Source organism: Mustelus asterias, chromosome 13, assembly GCF_964213995.1.
Source record: "Mustelus asterias chromosome 13, sMusAst1.hap1.1, whole genome shotgun sequence".
Lineage (NCBI taxonomy): Eukaryota > Metazoa > Chordata > Chondrichthyes > Carcharhiniformes > Triakidae > Mustelus > Mustelus asterias.
Window position 1 is genome coordinate 45,299,984 of NC_135813.1, and position 22,833 is coordinate 45,322,816.

A 22,833-nucleotide genomic window follows, 5' to 3' on the forward strand; every position below is an offset into this window, starting at 1 on the left:
GACAACCAATGATGTATTTCAGAATGACAACATCCACTACCCAACACCTCAAGGCCTATGTTTTGCACTAAATGGAGTGCAAACTTTCCCATTTGTACCTGCATGCCAAGTTGCAGGAAAATTCTAATGCCCTTTAGAAAAAGAAATCTGGTCCATGTGACTCCTTACCCATAGCAAATTTGATTTGACTCAACTGCCCTCTGAAATGGCCTAGTGAGCCACCCAGTTCAAGGGCAATTAGGGATGGACAACAAATACTGACTGTATCAATGACACCCAAATCCCATGAAAGAAGAATGTGACCACATGAATAACAATTCAAAGATAAGTTGTGCTGTGCTAATTTAATGGTCAAACATGATTTATTTTACAGGAGCAATCTCCATACAAAGGTTTCAGAACATTAGCAGTCAAACAGCCCAAATTTGGACAGTAACATCGATGTTGCCAACAAAACATGTGTTTACACATCTGCCGAGTGCTGGCAGCTATATCTGAAAGCCACTGTCTACCTTTGCAGAAGTGTGGAATGAGCATGCTTTGCAACATTAGGGCTGCCACTTTAGAAAATTCAGACAAGTCAATGGGCAGATTCACAGCCTGAATTGGACTGCTGGGTATAATGTGGATAGAAAACATTGTGAAATCCATTTGCATTTTAAATCTCAAAAGTATTTTCTGCCCAATTTACAGAATGAACTTTGTTCATTGAAAAAAGTGGCAACCCTACTGAATAAATACAGTAGCAACCAAATTAGGTCAATGGAAATCTTCTGCATCAATACAGTGGCACTGATACTTTATAAATCAAAAATACTAACATTTTACAACTTTTCACTTTCACAATGATTAACATCTGGCCAGAAATCCAGGATGTCTTAAAAATTACACCCTCCCTTAATGAAAAGCAACATTGTGGATAAAATTATATTTATGGACTGTAAAAAAAAGTATTTCATGATGAAAAGGCAGTCTTCTGGAGACAGGCCAGTGTCTCTATATTTTAAAGATGTTCTGTTTACACATAGGACCAGGTTAGCTGGGATGGCAGTCAGTCAATCTGCATCCCAGTAGCAGATATAATGCAATGGGGATTCTGTATCAAACCTCCAACTAAGTTGGGGAGGGGGGTGGGGAAGAAAGAAAATCTTACCAGATTCTTCCCTCCCAAGACAAAATTAGTTTGTTTCAAGGGAGATTAATAGAACCCATAAGTATCACAAGTATACAGTGATTCCAATTATACAAGTCAATGCTGCAGATACCACCAGGAGGTTACAACTGAAAGTGTACAGCTTAAGATAGAAATGCAGAACACATGAATAGTGTAAAGTATAGGAAGAAAAAGGACATTAGACAGGTCTCTGCAAAATGAATAAATTCTTAGCTCTGACCACAATACTGCTTAAGCAACCTCTTCATCCTCTTCAAATTCACCTTCCTCCTCAGCTGTAGCATCCTGGTATTGCTGGTACTCAGATACCAGGTCATTCATATTACTCTCTGCCTCTGTGAACTCCATCTCATCCATGCCCTCACCAGTGTACCAATGCAAGAAAGCTTTCCTCCGGAACATGGCAGTAAATTGCTCAGAGATGCGCTTAAACAGCTCCTGAATGGCTGTGCTGTTGCCAATGAAGGTGGCAGACATCTTGAGGCCCCTGGGTGGGATGTCACAGACAGCTGTCTTGACATTATTGGGAATCCATTCAACAAAATAGCTGCTGTTTTTGTTCTGTACATTCAACATCTGCTCATCCACCTCTTTCATGGACATGCGGCCTCGGAAAATGGCAGCAACGGTCAAGTAACGGCCATGGCGAGGGTCACAGGCAGCCATCATGTTCTTTGCATCAAACATCTGTTGGGTAAGCTCAGGTACTGTGAGGGCACGGTAATGCTGGCTACCACGGCTGGTTAGAGGAGCAAAGCCTGGGATGAAGAAGTGCAGACGGGGGAAGGGGACCATATTCACTGCTAGTTTACGCAGGTCAGCATTTAGCTGCCCAGGGAAACGCAGACAGGTTGTTACGCCACTCATGGTGGCTGACACAAGGTGGTTCAGGTCACCATAAGTGGGAGTTGTGAGTTTGAGGGTACGGAAACAGATATCATACAGTGCTTCATTATCAATACAGAAGGTCTCATCAGTGTTCTCCACAAGCTGATGGACAGACAGAGTTGCATTGTAAGGTTCTACTACAGTGTCTGATACTTTTGGTGAAGGCACAACGCTGAAAGTATTCATGATTCTGTCAGGGTATTCTTCACGGATTTTACTAATAAGGAGTGTGCCCATGCCAGAGCCAGTACCTCCACCCAGTGAATGGGTGAGCTGAAAACCCTGGAGGCAATCACATCCCTCAGCTTCCTTCCTCACCACATCCAGAACAGAGTCGACCAGCTCAGCTCCTTCTGTATAGTGACCTTTGGCCCAGTTGTTGCCAGCACCGCTTTGCCCTGAAACAAAGGATGCCATATTTTTAGCAAAACTGCTAAGTTACAATTAATGGTTTTGTTTTAACAATGCAGTGAATACTTGTACAGTTTTAATTTGCATAATGCATAGACCCTATGCATGAGGGAGTGACTGCACTTTACATCAGGAACAATATCTTCTACAACAGGTACAGTTCATTGGTTGTAGTTTTTGGGATATCAAGGCAAAGGCAATGAGAACTATGTAAATGAATGCCCATCTGAAGGCAAGCCAGCCTAAAATTTAACTTTGAAGTGGTTGTTTTTACTGCAATGTTTTTTTTTCATTCACACCATATTTAATTAAGAATGGGAGCAGCAGGAGATCAGCTGAGGTATTTGACCTGCAATGCAGATGGTCTGGATGCTGGGTGTCCACTAGGGCCATTTGGGAGGTTGATTGGGTTCCTGAAAAGTATATTGCAGGTGTTCATGTTGCAAGTTAGCATGGAAAGAAAGTGAGATCATTCAGTAGAGGAGGGAGAAGAGACAGAGCAACACAATGATCTTGTCAAAGCACTGTTCAAACATTGATTTTAATATGGTGGGCAATGGTAAGCATTGTGCAGCAAGTGGCAAGCAAAGGGAGAGATGAAGTGAAACTCTGCCTGCAAATATTGGAATCAATATTTTAAATATTAAATGAACACTTGAAGGAAATAACAGGATATGTAGATTAAACAAGAAAGAATTCATTACAAATGGTATACATTCCATAAACCTAGGGCAAAGTGCAATTCAGCTTCTAATTAAGTGGCCCATTGTTTGTCCATCCAACCAGAGATAAGAGCATTTTAGCACATGATCTCCACTAGTTGGGACCAGTAGTAAGCTACAACTAGCCTCAGCCGTTTACATAAGCTTCACTTACCAAAAACAAAGTTATCTGGCCTGAAGATCTGCCCAAAGGGTCCAGAACGAACAGAGTCCATAGTACCAGGCTCCAGGTCCACAAGGACTGCTCGCGGCACATATTTGCCACCTGTTTAGAAATTGGTTGCAGGTTAGAATACAACTAAAAACTCCAATCCAAGAAATTTATGTTTAACGGCCTTGGATTACCTGAAGCTTCATTGTAATAGACATTAATCCTCTCCAATTGCAGGTCAGTGTCACCATGGTAGGTTCCAGTGGGATCAATGCCATGTTCATCACTGATAACTTCCCAAAACTGGGGAAAAATAATAAGACATGTCACATAATCCTGAATGAGTAAACCGCTTTCAGAACCCCTCTATCAAGATGCATGTCAGCCCCCACTAATTTGAAATGTCACTTGTGCTGCATAGCACATTCCATGTATGTGGGAGAGTGATTAAAAATCATTTACTGATTTTCCTAAATATCTGGGTGTTGAATGCAAGTGATTAAAAACTATCCTTTGGCAAGCTCTCCATCCACTGCCAAAAAGACAACTCTACCCATAGTTAAAGGCTGCAGCCAGCTATTGTGCTAAATGGACTGATGTCAAAAAGAACTGTTTAACCCCAGGCAAGCTGTTTTAACGCAAAGCTCATCAAGCCATTTTAGATCTCAAGACATCAAGTTTAAAGGGTTTTGTTTTCTTTTACACCCAACTAATTTTTTCCAAGGTGGAGAAAATCCTCAGCACCCTAGCTTCTTACTGCTATCCAAATGAGGATTGTGAAGTTAAACACAATTTGGGTTCATCCTGGCATTCTTCTTGCAAAGCAATAGGCTGCTGACGCTGTCAAGCCTCAAAACAGGAAAGCAGCAAGAACAGCGAAATGTCTTCCAGTTGAGGAAGATTTAAGGATATACAACAATCACCAAATGGGCACAGCAACATTAGTACAAACTTCCAACCCCAAGAGTGTAGCTCCAAGCAGCAATCTCAACTTTGTTGCTTTTGAGTAATCAATCTAGGATTCTAATTTCTGGCATATTTAACAATCACTATTCCTTCACAAGCTGGAATCCTTACAATAGAAAGAAAGATATCAACTTTCACTGTACCCTCTTTTTAGGTTTATCAGCACAAACTGGATTTCATTCACTTAATTGTACAAAATTCAAATATCCCGAAGCCAGCTCGAGGACAAACTAGTAAATAGACACCTTTTACTAGGTGAAACCCATTTCCTACTCAAATCAATTTCAGCAATATTCAAAACTTCAATAAGACTATGCAAAGTTTTACCTATGTCTCCATTATTGAGAAGGCCACCTCTATCCCCAAGGATTTAAATCTCTCTAGCCTCTTTCAACCTAGTTCCTTCACGTTCATCCTAGAACCAACCATTAAATTCTCCTGTCCTCACTCCACCCAGGATTCCATTGCTTGCAAGTTATGTCCATAGACTGATGTTGGCTTCCAGCCTTCCAAATGTAATCACCTTAGCTGAATTCTGTTTTGATTCCTCCACCAAAACACTAATTCACTTTGCATCCAAGCTTTTGGTAGCCCTAGTGGATCCATCCTATTACACCTCAGGCCTCCTAAAATGTTTTTGCACACCAAGGTGCTACATACTTGTTGCTGTTGGAAAGCATCAATTGCCCCAACTTTTGGCAATTAATTTCAGACATCAAGGACTGTCTCCAACAAAGGCACAAGCTGATGAGGCTTCTACAGAAAAGACAGAATCAGGAGTCATCAAAACCTCCTGACTTTGTTTAACTGCTCTCACGTGGCATGACTGCCAAACATGGCAACCAACAGAACTATTTCAACTGAATCAGAACTTGTAGATCCTTCAGTCACACTAACCATGGAATATGTACACCATTTCCTCACTGCAATAGTCATTTCCATTAATTTTCATCAATTACTGTTACTTCAATTCCACTGCCCTCAATTGTCATCTGCAAATTTGACTATTTTGTATTGAGCTTTTGAATCCAAGTCATTACTGTAAATTAGAAACTGTAGCTGTGTTGGGACAGTCAACTTTTAGATGTACATGATCAATCCATCATGTACAAGAATCCATACCTTGCCTGCCCCAAGGTTCATGTATTAGAAATATCTTCCCTGTAATCAGCCTGTACTAATGAGGAGTCTGTTTGCTATCACTGCACTATCAAATACACCTTTGCTCTAATTCTTCCCTGCCACAGAAGTTGCAATTTGGATTTAACTGGAAAATGGACCCAATTAATATTTTTCAAAAATCTGGTGCAGGCATGATGGGCCAAACTACTTCCCTTCTGCTGTATAACTTAAGAGGGAATCATAATTCTTAACATTTTGCAGAAAGCAGAGTGCCACATACTCTGCGTAAAACATCAAGTGAAAAAGGTGGAGCTGAACTAGTCATTCTTAATTTATGAACTCAACTAGGCTAAACTCAGCCAGACAACCTACGGATATTAGCATAATATTCTCAAGTCAAGTACACAAGTGTCTTACATAAAAATATCAAGGAAGATTGGGTGCATGATTTCTCATATCCAAAGATGGAAATATTCTGATGTTCCACCATTCTCCACAGTCACTTTAACAGCAATCAAGGGGTACTGAAACCTTTCCAGGATGCAGCCTTCCTGAGACACTTCTCATTGTTTTCTGGGCAATGTTTGAATGCATAATTTCAAGGTATGGCAATAAATTCTGCAGATGTTAAATCTTGCACTCAGAAGTGGCTCAAGTAGAACTCAAATTTTTTTTGTGGTAATCCCCCAAAGTGATGTTATCAGCTTTGCTTCCCAGCAATACAAAACTGAGCAAGTATCCACATGACTATTCTTCCTCTCCATCCCCCATCAAATGAGTAAAAATAGATGGTGTAAGCCAAGGCCAACTGTCTTAATGCTAAACAGACAGTACAGGTTACCTGCTCACTTGGTGCAAACAAGGCCGTATTCTACATCAGCAAAAGGCAAATCTAACAGTGGATGACTGCAGAACTATGAAATTTGACCATTCCTTCACCCCTAAATTATCTGGCACTCCCATCCCATTCAATAGCATTCATTTCATAATTCAGATTTAACTGACAATGAACCCAATTAATATTTTTCAAAAATCTGGTGCAGGCATGATGGGCCAAATTACTTCCCTTCTGCTGTATGATTCAAGAGGGAATCATAACTCTTAACATTTTGCAGAAAGCAGGGTGCCGCATACTCGGTGCGTAAAACATCAAGTGAAAAAGGTGGGGCTAGTCAATTCAAATGGGCATAACGGTCAGCAGTCAGTCTGGACAGCTAGCCACAGCACGAGTACCCAATTTATGCTGGATTTGATTATGATCACATTGCCACCAGTGGGAGCTTGCTATGGAAAAATTGCTGCTGCATTTTCCACATGACAATGGAACAGTGGAAGGACTAGAGGTCCCAAACGGCACTTTCTGCACTGGATTCGTCAATTCAGAAGCAAGTGAGATTTCATGCAGTACTTTGTAATGAAATTAATTTGTCATGCAGCATTTTTAAAAAAAAATTGAAGCTAGGAGATGGACTTGAACTTGTTAATCAAGTCTAAATGAATCAAATATCATTGAAAATGACCACAATACAATATCAGGTCCCTTGGTATCAGCACGCATGGGCTTGAATTGCTGTTCACTTCATGTTACCTCACGTCCAGGTTCCAAACACCACTGTTGACTTTGGCAGAAAAATCAGACAAAAATCAGTTAGCACAAGGCAAGCTTTAGTTTGGCTGTACACAGGGCAATCATACTTACAAAAGCAGGTAAAAATCTTGAGATCACTATTAACTGGTGGGCAGGGAAGAATGTACATGAGCAATGTTTCAGAAAATAGAGAATCGCCTACAAAAATGGGGGAGGGAGGCAAGAGAATCATCCTGCAGCAAGCAGTGCCTTTTAGAGGAAGTGGCATAATCAAGAACCCACCTGCAAAGGGGTGGATCCTGCACCCCTATTAAAACACACCAGCACATTAGCCTCTTAAGATTCCCAATTTCATTGATTAAAACCCATTTCGTTAGTTATTTTTAATAAACCCTAGAAGCTGCAGCCTAATAATTTTAATAAAATTCCACCTTCATCGTCGAAGCTTTCTCGAATAGAGGAACCAGCTTTATTTGCCGATGTGCTTGATTAAACCTCCGGAAGGGCAAGCCCCACCTTAAACATCAACTTTATTGATTTATAAACCTCTTTACGCAAGAGTCTCATCCCCACAATGGAGGCGCCCCTATACTTTGCAATCCCGACACCGATGATGAAATCCACTTGAACATCATAATCCAAAAAAGCCTTATTTCCTGTTTCAATTACAAAAGACCCCATCTTTATTCCAATGGAATCTAATCCCTCTACAAAAGGGAGATGTATTAAACCCCTACTCCGATTTAACTAATCAGCGCTCTACCCCTCCCAAAAAACCGCCTTAATCGACACCATTAATAAACCCGAGTCACTAAAGGAGGAATCGTGCACATTAAATATACCCCGGAGACAACCCAGCCCTTGGTAACCCTCAATACGGATGATAAATCCGTTAATAATCGCGATAAACCCAGGATTCAGACAGTTATTCGCCCCCCCTCCCACACTGGGTGAAGCCGCCACGCCGCACTCTCCCGCTCAGACTCCATTACAGGGCCCACCCGGGCCGAGCTCCCTGCAGAGGCCGGGGAGCCGCCCATACGCAGCACAATCAGGGAGTGGCGCTGCGGAGCAGCCATGCTGAAAAATGCGGCAACTCCCAGCTAGGCCGCACCAGCATCGCGGCGGCCCCACTACACCACACACCTTGGCCCCGATCTGATTGCCACACTGGCCGGCCTGAAGGTGCACGATCTCCCTCATCCTGCTTGCTCTGAATTTTTTGTGCTGCTTCTCGTTTTTCCACAACTTCTCTTCCTTCTGGTACCGAGCACAAAAGAACCAACCGCGCAAAGTGCGCTGCTGCTGCCCGCTCTGCTCCTTATATAGCCGTGCTGCTGAGCCCGCCCTCTCCGGCAGAGCTGGGCCTCTGATTGGTGAGTCGGGCTGTCCATCAGGCGGCCGCTCCCTTTGCACACGAGCCGCGCTGTGTGCCGCCCGCTCTGAGTGGCTGGGCTCTGCCTGCGCCAGGACACAGCAACTCCCAGTGATGGCTGCAGCAAGCTATTCAGCGTGCACTGCCCTTTGCAGCATATGCAGAATATAACTCAGCAAACCGATTGCAACAGACACACACATTTGTCACCTTTTTTAAACCTGCATTTTTACCTTTACGTACATTTGCTTCATATTCTTAACGTGTTATCGGTTGACAAATGCATTTTAGACGTGTCTCAGATCTAATCCGATGATTATAGCAGACTCATCCTTTTACGTGCGCTATTGCTTCTGATAAAACGACTCGCGGTTATATCGTTTCTTTCACGACCACCAGACATTTCAAAGCACCTTACAACCATTAAACGCTTTACGGAGTGGGAGAGTAACCCCATCTCTTCAAAATAATGTCGGGGTTTTTTACATTCACTCAAGCAGGCAGATGGCACCTCAGTTTAATATCATAGAATCCGGATAATCATAGGTTACCCGGCCGATCGAGCCTGCATGACAACAATCCCACCCAGGCTCTACCCCCATAAGCCCTTGTATTTACCCTGCTAATCCCCTGACACTAAGGGGCAATTTAGTTTAGCCAGTCAACCTAACCCACATATTTTTGCACTGTGGGAGGAAACCGGAGCACCCGGAGGTAACCCACACAGACACAGGGTAAATGTGCAAACTCCACACACACTGTTATCCAAGGCCAGAATCAAACCCAGGTCCCTGGCGCTGTGAGTCAGCAGTGCTCGCCACCAAGCCACCCATATCTCTTATCTGAAAAATGGAGCATCTGACCACACAGTGTACCTTCAGTAGTTCATTCTAGTGTTGCCTGCAAATGCTTTGACAATGAACAGGAAGAGGCTGGTGTGAAGCAAAGACTTGATGGGCTATATAGCCTGTTTCTGGACTGTAAAATTGTATGTAACTGTTTGGAGTATAGACTGCTTGTGGAAACCAAACTCAAGCCTGTAGCTATGTGTGGAGGACCAAATGGCCTTCATATGGTATTGTATGATTCTATAATACAGACTGTTTTGCACAAGGTTAATATTACCCCTTGAGTGTGAAAATAAGGCACATATCTCACAATTGACATCTCACTCCTTCTGTTGCCCAGGTTCAAAGCTTTTGAATTTCTTCACTCTTTGCTCTCTTCCTTAAGACATTTCTTAAAATTTACCTCTTTGACTGACCTTTTGGTCACTGATCCTAATATGTGGCTTGGTGCAAAATGGTGTCTAATAGAAACTAGAAGGAGGAGTAGGCCATTCGGCCCTTTGACCCTAATAATGCTCATATAAAGCACTTTGGGCCATTTTTCGATGTTAAAGGCGCTATATTAATAAAGCTGATGTTGCTGTTATATGTGCGCAAAGGAATTATGTATTTATCAGCAGAGTTTTTTCAGAATTTGTTAATAGGGTCTGGACAAACAATGGATTTTTTTACTGATCACAGCAGTTAACTATTGTGAATTGCCAATTGTGCTGTTATTCCAGCTTCTGTGAATAATTTCTAAATAAATCCAAGTTTACTCTGTAAAGCTTTTGCATGTGACTTTTTTCTAATCCTAGATTAAAATATTACTGCTTTTTATTTACCACTGCTACTGTCAATTGTGAGATATGTGCCTTCTTTTCACACTCAAGGGGTAATATTAGCCTTGTGCAAAACAGTCTGTATTATAGAATCATACAACATCATAGGAAGGCCATTTGGTCCTCCACACATAGCTACAGGCTTGAGTTTGGTTTCCACAAGCAGTCTATACTCCAAACAGTTACATACAATTTTACAGTCCAGAAATAGGCTATATAGCCCATCAAGTATTTGCTTCACACCAGCTTCTTCCTGTTCATTGTCAAAGCATTTGCAGGCAACACTAGAATGAACTACTGAAGGTACACTGTGTGGTCAGATGCTCCATTTTTCAGATAAGAGATATGGGTGGCTTGGTGGCACAGTGGTGAGCACTGCTGCCTCACAGCGCCAGGGACCTGGGTTCGATTCTGGCCTTGGATAACAGTGTGTGTGGAGTTTGCACATTTACCCTGTGTCTGTGTGGGTTACCTCCGGGTGCTCCGGTTTCCTCCCACAGTGCAAAAATATGTGGGTTAGGTTGACTGGCTAAACTAAATTGCCCCTTAGTGTCAGGGGATTAGCAGGGTAAATACAAGGGCTTATGGGGATAGGGCCTGGGTGGGATTGTTGTCATGCAGGCTCGATCGGCCGGATAACCTATGATTATCCGGATTCTATGATATTAAACTGAGGTGCCATCTGCCTGCTTGAGTGAATGTAAAAGACCCCCGACATTATTTTGAGGAGTGCCACCGATGGAGTGAAGAAAATTGTGTATGCCTCTCACTCTCTAGCAGTCCTGCAAAGCAAGGAAAACACTTGCCACAGAGCACAACCTGTGGAAAGAACTTGCATGTGGAACCTTTGAACGTGGGGTGGCTGTTGTGCTGCAGCTAACGTCACCTGCCGTCGGTTTATCAGAAGAATTTACAGTTGATAATCAACCTGTTTATGAATGTACCTTTCATGTCCATCAGGCCCAGGGGGTGGGACTCGAAATCAGAACTGGCTTACAAGGGCAGGTCAGAGGCAGGGAATTCTGCAGCGAGTAACTCACTTCTTGACTCCCAAGCCCTGTCCGCCATCTGCAAAGCACAAGTCAGGAGTGTGATGGAATACTCTCCATTTGCCTGGATGAGTGCAGCTCCAACAACACCCAAGAAGCTTGACATCATCCAAGAGAAAGCAGCCTACCTGATTGGCACCCATCCACCACCTTCAAAAGTGTACGTATTATCTGTAAGATGCACAGCAGCAACTCACCAAGGCTCCTCGACAGCACCTTCCACATCCGTGACCATCACCATCTAGAAGGACAAGGGTAGCAGATGCATGAAAACACCACCACCTGAAAATTCACTCCAAGTCACACCATCCCAATTTGGAAATATATTGCCATTCCTTCACTGTCGCTGACACAAAATCCTGAAACTCCCTCCCTGACAGCACTGTGGGTGTACTTACTTCTTAGGGACTGCAGCAATTCAAGAAGGCAGTTCACCACCACCTGCTCAAAGGAAAGCGGGGATGGGCAATAAATGCTGTCATAGCCAATGACATCCATGTCCCCTAAACAAATAGCAAAAGAGCTAGCCACAAACCTCCTTAAAACAGGTATGCGCAAGAGGCCTGGTAAGAAGTCTCACAACACCAGGTTAAAGTCCAACAGGTTTATTTGGTAGCAAAAGCCACTAGCTTTCGGAGCGCTGCTCCTCCGTCAGGTAAGTGGCCACAATAAACCTGTTGGACTTTAACCTGGTGTTGTGAGACTCCTTACTATGTTTACCCCAGTCCAACGCCGGCATCTCCACATCAAGAGGCCTGAAACAGGAATGCAGAGATCCTAGTGAGTTCTTAGGTTGGACAAGATCACAGAGTAGGGATGGGCGAGACAATGGAGGGCTTTGAAAACATGAGAATTTTAATATTGAGGCATTACTGGACTGGGAACCAATGTAGGTAAGAGATGATGGGTGAACCGGACTCGGTCTTACGACACAAGATAGTTTAGTTCTGGATAACAGCAACAATGTACCGAATGCTGTTAAACACAAAAGGATTCTTGGATTGAGTAATTTTTTTCCTCTAAAGTTCGAATAAGTTCTTTGCCAAGGTCAAGCAATCAAAATGCTAATCATCTTCATAGCTTAGTATACAATGGTACAATCTCTTGTAATTGTTCTATTTTATTTCCTGTTAACTTTCCAAATCTCCAGAAATCCACTTGACAAATGAGAACAACTGGAGATGATATTGTAGTTTGCCAAATGTTCCTTGTATTATTCCTTGTGAGACTCTCAGAAGGAACTTTTATTTGTTTAAGAGAGATGAGGATAATTTTCTTTTCATACAACAAGGAACACTGCCTGAAAGTCTGGGAGAAGCAGATTCTTCACTAACTTACTAAAGGAAATTGGTTAAAAAGTTGAGGGGGAATTTGTTGTAGGGCATTGGGACAAGAGAAGGGGAATATGACTAGCTGTATCATTCCTTCACTGTCGTTGGGTCAAAATCCCAGAACTCCCTTCCTAACGGCACCTCATGGACTGCAGCAGTTCAAGAAGGTGGTTGACCAGCACCTTCTCAAGAGAATTAGGGATGGACAATAAATACCGGCCTAGCCAGCAATGCCACATCCCATGAAAGAATGAAAAAAAGAGTTGACACTCCTTCTGTGCTATGACTCTGTCCATTTCACGGAGGGTTAAAACACGGAAATATTATAGTGCGGAAGGAGGCCATTTGGCCTGTTGCATCTGTACCAGTTCTCCAAATGACCAATTCACTTAGTGTCACCCTCCCACATTCTCCCCATAACCTACACAATTTTTTCCATTTTTAGATAGCTATTTAATTCTCTTATGATTGGTGCAATTGAACTTCCCTTCATCACAGTGCATTCAAGACCTTAGCCACTTGTTGCACGAAAAAGCTTTTCCTCATGTCACTTTTGTTTCTTGTGTCAATTACTTTAAATCTCTGCTGTCTCATTCTCGATTCTTTCATGAGTGGGATGGAACCTGATTTTTGCAGCAGCAGGTTTTGCTGTGACCCTAACCCAGCTAAGTCATTAGTATCCAACTCTGGGTTTCCCGACCAATCACAGAATTCATGTCTGCAGCTGTCATTGGAAACATCTCCATTTGAACAGACTCTGACATCAGTCAGGATGGCTGCTCATAGAATCATAGAATGCCAACAGTGCAGAAGAGGCCATTCAACCCATCCAATCTGCACCAACTCTTTGAAAGGGCATCTTACCCAGGCCCTCTCCCCCACTTTATCACGTACGCCCACACATTTACCATGGTTAATCCTCTAACTTATGCATCTTGGGATATAAGGAGCAATTTATTATGGCCAACCCACCTAACCTACACTTCTTTGAACTGCCTGCAATTGATCTGAAAAGTTCTGGAAGCAAAGCAATGGAAGCCAGGTGTGAGAAGGCTGTCCCTGGTTCTCTGATCTTTCCATTTTTAGATAGCTATTTAATTCTCTTATGATTGGTGCAATTGAACTTCCCTTCACCACAGTGCATTCAAGACCTTAGCCACTTGTTGCACGAAAAAGCTTTTCCTCATGTCGCTTTTGTTTCTTGTGTCAATTACTTTAAATCTATGCTGTGAAGGCCCAAAGAGATTGTGTTGTTTCCCATGGACAGGAGGAAGATGCCAACACTCAGACTTCATAGAAACATAGAAGGTAGGAGCAGGAGGAAGCCCTTCGAGCCTGCTCCACTATTCATCACGATCATGGCTGATTGTCCAACTCAATAGCCTAATACTGCTTTCTCTCCATAAACTTTGATCCCATTTGCCCCAAGTGCTATATCTAGCCGCCTTTTGAATACCTTCAATGTTTTGGTGTCAACTACTTCCTGTGGTAATGAATTCTACAGGCTCTCCACTCTTTGGGTGAAGAAATGTCTCCTCATCTCTGTCTTAAATGGTCTACCCTGTATCCTCAGACTGTGACCCCTTGTTCTGGACACCCCCACCATCAGGAACATAGAAGATAGGAGCAGGAGGAGGCCTTCGAGCCTGCTCCGCCATTCATCACGATCATGGGTGATTGTCCAACTCAGTAGCCTAATACTGCTTTCTCTCCATAAGCTTTGAGCCCATTCGCCCCTGTATCTACCTTGTCTAGACCTGTTAGAATTTTATAAGTCTTTATGAGACCCCCCCCCCCCCCCCCCCCCCCCCCCATTATCATTTGTCTGAACTCCAGCAAAAACAATCCTAACCTAGTCAATCTCTTCTCATACATCAGTCCCGCCATCCCCGGAATCAGCCTGGTAACCCTTCGCTGCACTCCCTCGAGAGCAAGAACATTCTTCCTCAGAAAAGGAGACCAAAACTGCAAGCAATATTCTAGGTGTGGCCTCACCAAGGCCCTGTACAATTGCAGCAACACATCCCTGCTCTTGTACTCGAACCTCTCGCAATGAAGGCCAACATACCATTTACCTTCTTTACCGCCTGCTGCACCTGCATGCTTATCTTCAGTGACTGGTGCACAAGGATACACAGGTCCTGCGGAACACTCCCCTCTCCCAATTTACAGCCATTCAGGTAGTAATCTGCCTTCTTGTTTTTGCTTCCAAAGTTAATAACCTCACATTTATCTAAATAATACTACATCTGCTATTCCCAGCACCATTTCTCTACTAAGACGAAGCATGTGTGGTTAGAAATCTCTGAAGCAGTCAGCAGCAGGAGTGTGGTCCCTCAGACATGGATACCATAAAACCAAAGAATTCCTACAGTGCCATTCGGCTCATCGAGTCTGCACTGACTCTCCGAAAAAGCATTGCAGGCCCTCCCCTCCGCCCTATCCCGTAACCCCGCATGTTTACCAGGACTAATCCACCTAAACTACACATCTCTGGACACCAAGAGGTAATGTAGCATGGCCAATGCACCTAACCATCACAAGATGTTCATTTGTCCTCATAAGGACAGGAAGGGTGAGTGGCATACCACGTTCAAGGGCCAAGCCCACATGTTGACTCCTCCAGCAATCTCCTGCATACTACTCCTTAGAACAGCATGCCTCGCAGTTCTACTCAGTCCTCTCCCACAAATCACCTACTCACATCCCTCTTTGAACAACCAGCACTTACACTAACCCTTCACAATCCTCTCCTTTTCGTGCCATCTCTAGTTTTATAGAAAGGAAGTTGTGTGAGATAAATTTATTAGAGCTTTTTGAGGATGTGGATCAAGATGTAGAGTTTGTAGTTACTGTACAAAGAACAAAGAAAATTACAGCACAGGAACAGGCCCTTTGGCCTTCCAAGCCTGCACCAACCATGCTGCCCGACTGAACTAAAACCCCCACTCTTCCGGGGACCATATTCTTCCATTCCCATCCTATTCATGTATTTGGCAAGACACCCCTTAAAAGTCACTATCGTATCTGCTTCCACTACCTCCCCCGGCAGCAAATTCCAGGCACCCACCACCCTCTGGGTAAAAAACATGCCTCGTACATCTCCTTTAAACCTTGCCCCTCGCACCTTAAACCTATGTCCCTTAGTAATTGACTCTTCCACCCTGGGAAAAAGCTTCTGACTATCCACTCTGTCCATGCCCCTCATAATCTTATAGACTTCTATCAGGTCGCCCCTCAACCTCCGTCATTCCAGTGAGAACAAACCAAGTTTCTTCAACCTCTCCTCATAGCTAATGCCCTCCATACCAGGCAACATCCTGGTGAATTGTTTCTGTACCCTCTCCACATCCTTCCGGTAGTATGGCGACCAGAATTGAACAGTATATTCCAAGTGCAGCCTAACTAAGGTTCTATAAAGCTGCAACATGACTTGCCAATTTTAAAACTCAGCGCCCCGGCTGATGAAGGCAAGCATGCCGTATGCCTTCTTGACTACCTTCTCCACCTGCGTTGCCACTTTCAGTGACCTGTGTACCTGTACACCCAGATCCCTCTGCCTATCAATACTCTTAAGGGTTTTGCCATTTACTGAATATTTCCTATCTGTCTTAGACCTTCCAAAATGCATTACCTCACATTTGTCCAGATTAAAGTCCATCTGCCATCTCTCCGCCCAAGTCTCCAACCAATCTGTATCCTGCTGTATCCTCTGATGGTCCTCATCGCTATCCGCAAATCCACCAACTTTTGTGTTGTCCACAAACTTACTAATCAAACCAGTTACATTTTCCTCCAAATTATTTATATATATCACAAACAGCAAGGGTCCTAGAGCACTGATCACTGAGGAATGCCACTTGTCACAGCCCTCCATTCAGAAACACACCCTTCCACTGCTACCCTCTGTCTTCTATGACCGAGCCAGTTCTGTATCCACCCTGCCAGTTCACCTCTGATCTCGTGCGACTTCACCTTCTGCACCAGTCTGCCATAAGGGACCTTGTCAAAGGCCTTACTGAAGTGCATGTAGACAACATCCATTGCCCTACCCTCATCAATCATCTTCGTCACTTCCTCGAAAAACTCGATTAAGTTCGTGAGACACGACCTCCCCTTCACAAAACCATGTTGCCTCTCGCTAATACGTCCACTTATTTCCAAGTGGGAGTAAATCTTGTCTCGAAGAATCCTCGCCAGTAATTCCCCTACCACTGACGTAAGGCTCACCGACCTGTAATTACCTGGATTATTCTTGCTACCCTTCTTAAACAAACGAACAACATTGGCTATTTTCCAATCCTCCGGGACCTCCCCTGTAGCCAGTGAGGATACAAAGATTTCTCTCAAGGCCCCAGCAATTTCCTCCCTTGCCTCTCTCAGTATTCTGGGGTATATCTCATCAGCCCTGGGGACTTGTCTACCTTAATGTTTCTCAAGAACCCCAAAACCTCTTCCTTTTTGATCTCAGAATGACTCAAACAATCTACACACCCTTTCCCAGACTCATCATCCACCAAGTCCTTCTTTTTGGTGAATACTGACGCAAAGTACTCATTTAATATCTCACCCATTTCCTCTGGCTCCACGCATAGATTCCCTCCCCTGTCCTTGAGTGGGCCAACACTCTCCCTGGCTACCCTCTTGCTCTTTATATATGTATAAAGAGCCTTGGGATTTTCTTTAATCCTGCTGGCCAATTTTTGTGACCCCTTTTAGCTCTCCTTACTCCTTGCTTAAGTTTCTTTCTACTTTGAGGGACTGGTCAGGGAAATTGAGGGACTGGTCAGGGAAATTGAGGGACTGGTCAAAAAGAAAAGAGAGGCGTATGTTAGGTCCAGGCAGCTAAAAACGGAGGGAGCTCTGGAGGAGTACAAAGAAAGTAGGAAAGAACTCAAACGGGGAATTAGAAGAGCAAAAAGGGGTCACGAAATGTTCTTGGCAGACAGGATTAAGGAGAATCCCAAGGCATTTTATTCATACGTTAGGAACAAAAGGGTTGTCAGGGAAAAAATAGGACCTCTCAGGGACAAAAGTGGGGAATTATGCTTGGAGCCCAAAGAAGTAGGGGAGATAGAACCATAGAACCATAGAAAATTACAGCTCAGAAACAGGCCTTTTGGCCCTTCTTGTCTGTGCCGAACCGTTTTATGCCTAGTCCCACTGACCTGCACTTGGACCATATCCCTCCACACCCCTAAATGAATACTTTGCGTCGGTATTCACAAAGGAGAGGGATGTGTTGACTGGGAGTGTCTCGGAGGGGAGTGTTGAACCGTTGGAGAAAATCTCCATTACAAAGGAGGAAGTGTTAGGTTTGTTAGAGAATATAAAGACTGACAAATCCCCAGGGCCTGATGGAATCTATCCAAGGCTGCTCAGGGAGACGAGAGATGAAATCGCTGGGCCTCTGACGCAAATCTTTGTCTCGTCACTGGACGCAGGTGAGGTCCCAGAGGATTGGAGTATAGCTAATGTGGTCCCGTTATTTAAGAAGGGTAGGAAGGATAACCCGGGTAATTATAGGCCGGTGAGCTTGACGTCCGTGGTGGGGAAGTTGTTGGAGGAGATTCTTAGAGATAGGATGTATGCGCATTTAGAAAGGAATAAACTCATTAACGATAGTCAGCATGGTTTTGTGAGAGGGAGGTCATGCCTCACTAACCTGGTGGAGTTTTTTGAAGAATTGACCAGAATGGTTGACGAGGGAAGGGCCGTGGATGTCGTCTATATGGACGTTGGTTCGGCCGCATTTGGAATACTGCATCCAGTTCTGGTAAAGCGTTTGACAAAGTCCCTCATGGTAGGCTGGTGAAAAAGGTTGGATCTCATGGGAGAAAGGGGGAGGTGGCTAGATGGGTGGAGAACTGGCTTGGTCACAGAAGACAGAGGGTGGTAGTGGAAGGGTCTTTTTCCGGCTGGAGGCCTGTGACTAGTGGTGTTCCGCAGGGCTCTGTATTGGGACCTCTGCTGTTTGTGATTTATATAAATGATCTGGAAGAAGGTGTAACTGGGGTGATCAGTAAGTTTGCGGACGACACAAAATTGGCGGGACTTGCAGATAGTGAGGAACATTGTCAGAAGCTACAGAAGGATATAGATAGGCTGGAAATTTGGGCAAAGAAATGGCAGATGGAGTTCAATCCTGATAAATGCGAAGTGATGCAAACTTGGTAGAAATAATGTAGGGAGGAGCTATACGATAAATGGCAGAACCATAAAGGGTGTAGATATGCAGAGGGACCTGGGTGTGCAAGTCCACAGATCCTTGAAGGTGACGTCACAGGTGGAGAAGGTGGTGAAGAAGGCATATGGCATGCTTGCCTTTATAGGACGGGGCATAGAGTATAAAAGTTGGGGTCTGATGTTGCAGATGTATAGACCATAAGACCATAAGACCATAAGACATAGGAGCGGAAGTAAGGCCATTCGGCCCATCGAGTCCACTCCACCATTCAATCATGGTTGATTTCAACTCCATTTACCCGCTCTCTCCCCATAGCCCTTAATTCCTCGAGAAATCAAGAATTTATCAATTTCTGTCTTGAAGACGCTCAACGTCTCGGCCTCCACAGCCCTCTGTGGCAATGAATTCCACAGACCCACCACTCTCTGGCTGAAGAAATTTCTCCTCATCTCTGTTCTAAAGTGACTCCCTTTTATTCTAAGGCTGTGCCCCCGCGTCCTAGTCTCCCCTGTTAATGGAAACAACTTCCCTACGTCCATCCTATCTAAGCCGTTCATTATCTTGTAAATTTCTATCAGATCTCCCCTCAACCTCCTAAACTCCAATGAATATAATCCCACGATCCTCAGACGTTCATCGTATGTCAGGCCTACCATTCCTGGGATCATCCGTGTGAATCTCCGCTGGACCCGCTCCAGTGCCAGTATGTCCTTCCTGAGGTGTGGGGCCCAAAATTGCTCACAGTACTCCAAATGGGGCCTAACCAGTGCTTTATAAAGCCTCAGAAGTACATCCCTGCTTTTGTATTCCAAGCCTCTTGAGATAAATGACAACATTACATTTGCTTTCTTAATTACGGACTCAACCTGCAAGTTTACCTTTAGAGAATCCTGGACTAGGACTCCCAAGTCCCTTTGCACTTTAGCATTATGAATTTTGTCACCGTTTAGAAAATAGTCCATGCCTCTATTCTTTTTTCCAAAGTGTACGACCTCGCACTTGCCCACGTTGAATTTCATCAGCCACTTCTTGGACCACTCTCCTAAACTGTCTAAATCTTTCTGCAGCCTCCCCACCTCCTCAATACTACCTGCCCCTCCACCTATCTTTGTATCATCGGCAAACTTGGCCAGAATGCTCCCAGTCCCGTCATCTAGATCGTTAATATATAAAGAGAACAGCTGTGGCCCCAACACTGAACCCTGCGGGACACCACTTGTCACCGGTTGCCATTCTGAGAAAGAACCTTTTATCCCAACTCTCTGCCTTCTGTCTGACAGCCAATCGTCAATCCATGTTAGTACCTTGCCTCGAATACCATGGGCCCTTATTTTACTCAGCAGTCTCCCGTGAGGCACCTTGTCAAAGGCCTTTTGGAAGTCAAGATAGATAACATCCATTGGCTCTCCTTGGTCTAACCTATTTGTTATCTCTTCAAAGAACTCTAACAGGTTTGTCAGGCACGACCTCCCCTTACTAAATCCATGCTGACTTGTCTTAATCCGACCCTGCACTTCCAAGAATTTAGAAATCTCATCCTTAACGATGGATTCTAGAATTTTGCCAACAACTGAGGTTAGGCTAATTGGCCTATAATTTTCCATCTTTTTTCTTGTTCCCTTCTTGAACAGTGGGGTTACAACAGCGATTTTCCAATCCTCTGGGACTTTCCCTGACTCCAGTGACTTTTGAAAGATCATAACTAACGCCTCCACTATTTCTTCAGCTATCTCCTTTAGAACTCTAGGATGTAGCCCATCTGGGCCCGGAGATTTATCAATTTTCAGACCTTTTAGTTTCTCTAGCACTTTCTCCTTTGTGATGGCAACCATATTCAACTCTGCCCCCTGACTTTCCTGAATTGTATAGAACGTTGGTTCGGCCGCATTTGGAATACTGCGTCCAGTTCTGGTCGCCACACTACCAGAAGGACGTGGAGGCTTTGGAGAGAGTACAGAGGAGGTTTACCAGGATGTTGCCTGGTATGGAGGGGCTTAGTTATGAGGAGAGATTGGGTGGACTGGGGTTGTTCTCCCTGGAAAGACGGAGGATGAGGGGAGACTTAATAGAGGTGTATAAAATTATGAAAGGCATAGATAGGGTGAACGGTGGGAAGCTTTTCCCCAGGTCGGTGGTGACGTTCACGAGGGGTCATAGGTTCAAGGTGAAGGGGGGGAGGTTTAACACAGATATCAGAAGGACATATTTTACACAGAGGGTGGTGGGGGCCTGAAATGTGCTGCCGGGCAAGGTGGTGGAGGCGGACACACTGGGAACGTTTAAGACTTATCTAGACAGCCATATGAACGGAGTGGGAATGGAGGGATAGAAAAGAATGGTCTAGTTTGGACCAGGGAGCGGCGCGGGCTTGGAGGGCCGAAGGGCCTGTTCCTGTGCTGTATTGTTCTTTGTTCTTTGTTCCTTGTATTCCACACTTGCTTCGTGTGTTCCCAGCCTCCTAACTTTGACAAATGCTTTCTTTTTCTCTTTGACTAGGCTCACAATATCTCTCGTTATCCAAGGTTCCCAAAACTTACCATACTTATCCTTCATCCTTACAGGAATGTGCTGGCCCTGAATCCCTATTCAACTTACATTTTTAAAGCCTCACACATGTTGATTTGCCGTCAAACATCTGCCCCCAATCTACATTCTTCAGTTCCTGCCCAATATTGTTGTAATTAGCCTTCCCCCAATTTAACACCTTAACTTGAGGACTACACTTATCTTTATCCATCAGTACCTTAAAGCTTATGGAATTGTGGTCACTGTTCCCGAACTGCTCCCCTACTGAAACGTCGACCACCTGGTTGGGCTCATTCCCCAATACCAGGTCCAGTATGGCCCCTTCCCTAGTTGGACTATCCACATACTGTTTCAAGAAGCTCTTCTGGATTCTCCTTACAAACTCTGCCCCACCCACGCCCATACCACTAAGTGAGTCCCAGTCAATATAGGGGAAGTTAAAATCTCCCACCACAACAACTCTGTTACTTTTACACCTTGCCAAAATCTGCCTACATATCCATTCCTCTATCTCCCGCTGGCTGTTGGGTGGCCTATTGTAAACCCCAACATTGTGACTGCACCCTTCCTATTCCTGAGCTCTACCCATATGGCCTTGCTGTATGAGCCCTCCGAGGTGTCCTCCCATAGTACAGCTGTGATATTCTCCTTAACCAGTAGTGCAACTCCCCCGCCCCTTTTACATCTCCCTCTATCCCGCCTGAAACATCTGTATCCTGCAACGTTAAGCTGCCAATCCTGTCCTTCCCTTAACCAAGTCTCTGTAATAGCAACAATATCATAGTTCCAAGTACTAATTCAAGCTCTAAATTCATCTGCCTTACCTGTTACACTTCTCGCATTGAAACAAATGCACTTCAGTCCACCAGACCCTCTTTGATTAGACACTACACCCTGCCTGCTCTTTCTCTGAGTCTTACTGGCCCTACCCTCTGGTTCCCCTTCAGATAATTCCCCTTTGCTTTGGTTCTCACCCCTCTGCCAAACTAGCTTAAATCCTCCCGTGTGACACTAGCAAACCTCCCGGCCAGAATATTTATGCCCTTCCGGTTTAGACGCAACCCGTCCTTCTTGTACAGGTCCCACCTGCCCCGGAAGAGATCCCTATGGTCTAGATACCTGAAACCCTCCCTGCTACACCAGCTGTTTAGCCACATGTTGAGCTGCACTATCTTCCTATTTCTAGCTTCACTGTATAACATATTTGGAGTTCCAGAGACATCTATTAGTTGTCACATAAAAGGTTACCACGTAAGATGCTCAAGGTGTTGGGGGTAATATATTGGCATGGATCGAGGATTATCTAACAAACAGGAAACTGTCAGGATGAATGGGTCATTTCAGTTTGGTAAACAGTAACTAGTGGGGTGCCACAGGGATCAGTGCTGGCGCCTCAACTACTCACAATCTATGTTAATGACTTTGATGAAGGGACCAAGTATTTTAGCCAGATTTGCTGATCATGCAAAGATAGGTAGGAAAGCAAGATGTGAGGAGGACACAAATGACTATAAGTAGGTTAAGTGAGTGAGCAGGCAGAAATTTGACAGATAGAGTCTAATGTGGGAAAATGTGAGATTGTCCCTTTTGGCAGGAAGAATAGAGAAGTAAAATATTATTTAAATAGAGTGAGGCTGCAGAATGCTGGGTTACAGAGGGATCTGGTTATGCTCA

General features: G+C 44.2%; 1 protein-coding gene across 2 annotated transcripts in view; it reads right to left on the minus strand.

Annotated features, from left to right (window-relative positions):
- Positions 1-325: 325 nt before the first annotated feature.
- LOC144502584 (tubulin beta chain-like) overlaps positions 326-22,833 on the minus strand; it is a 172,624-nt gene continuing 150,116 nt past the window's right edge. The window contains exons 2-5 of one of the 2 annotated variants that reach the window (XM_078226693.1): positions 8,169-8,282; positions 3,541-3,649; positions 3,350-3,460; positions 326-2,460 (exon numbers count right to left, since the gene is read on the minus strand). In XM_078226693.1, the coding sequence (XP_078082819.1) occupies positions 1,406-2,460; positions 3,350-3,460; positions 3,541-3,649; positions 8,169-8,225 (1,332 nt within the window). In that variant the 5' untranslated portion in view covers positions 8,226-8,282 and the 3' untranslated portion in view covers positions 326-1,405. Of the gene's footprint in view, positions 2,461-3,349; positions 3,461-3,540; positions 3,650-8,168; positions 8,334-22,833 lie in introns of those variants that run through there. The other variant, XM_078226694.1, reaches the window with a different exon arrangement.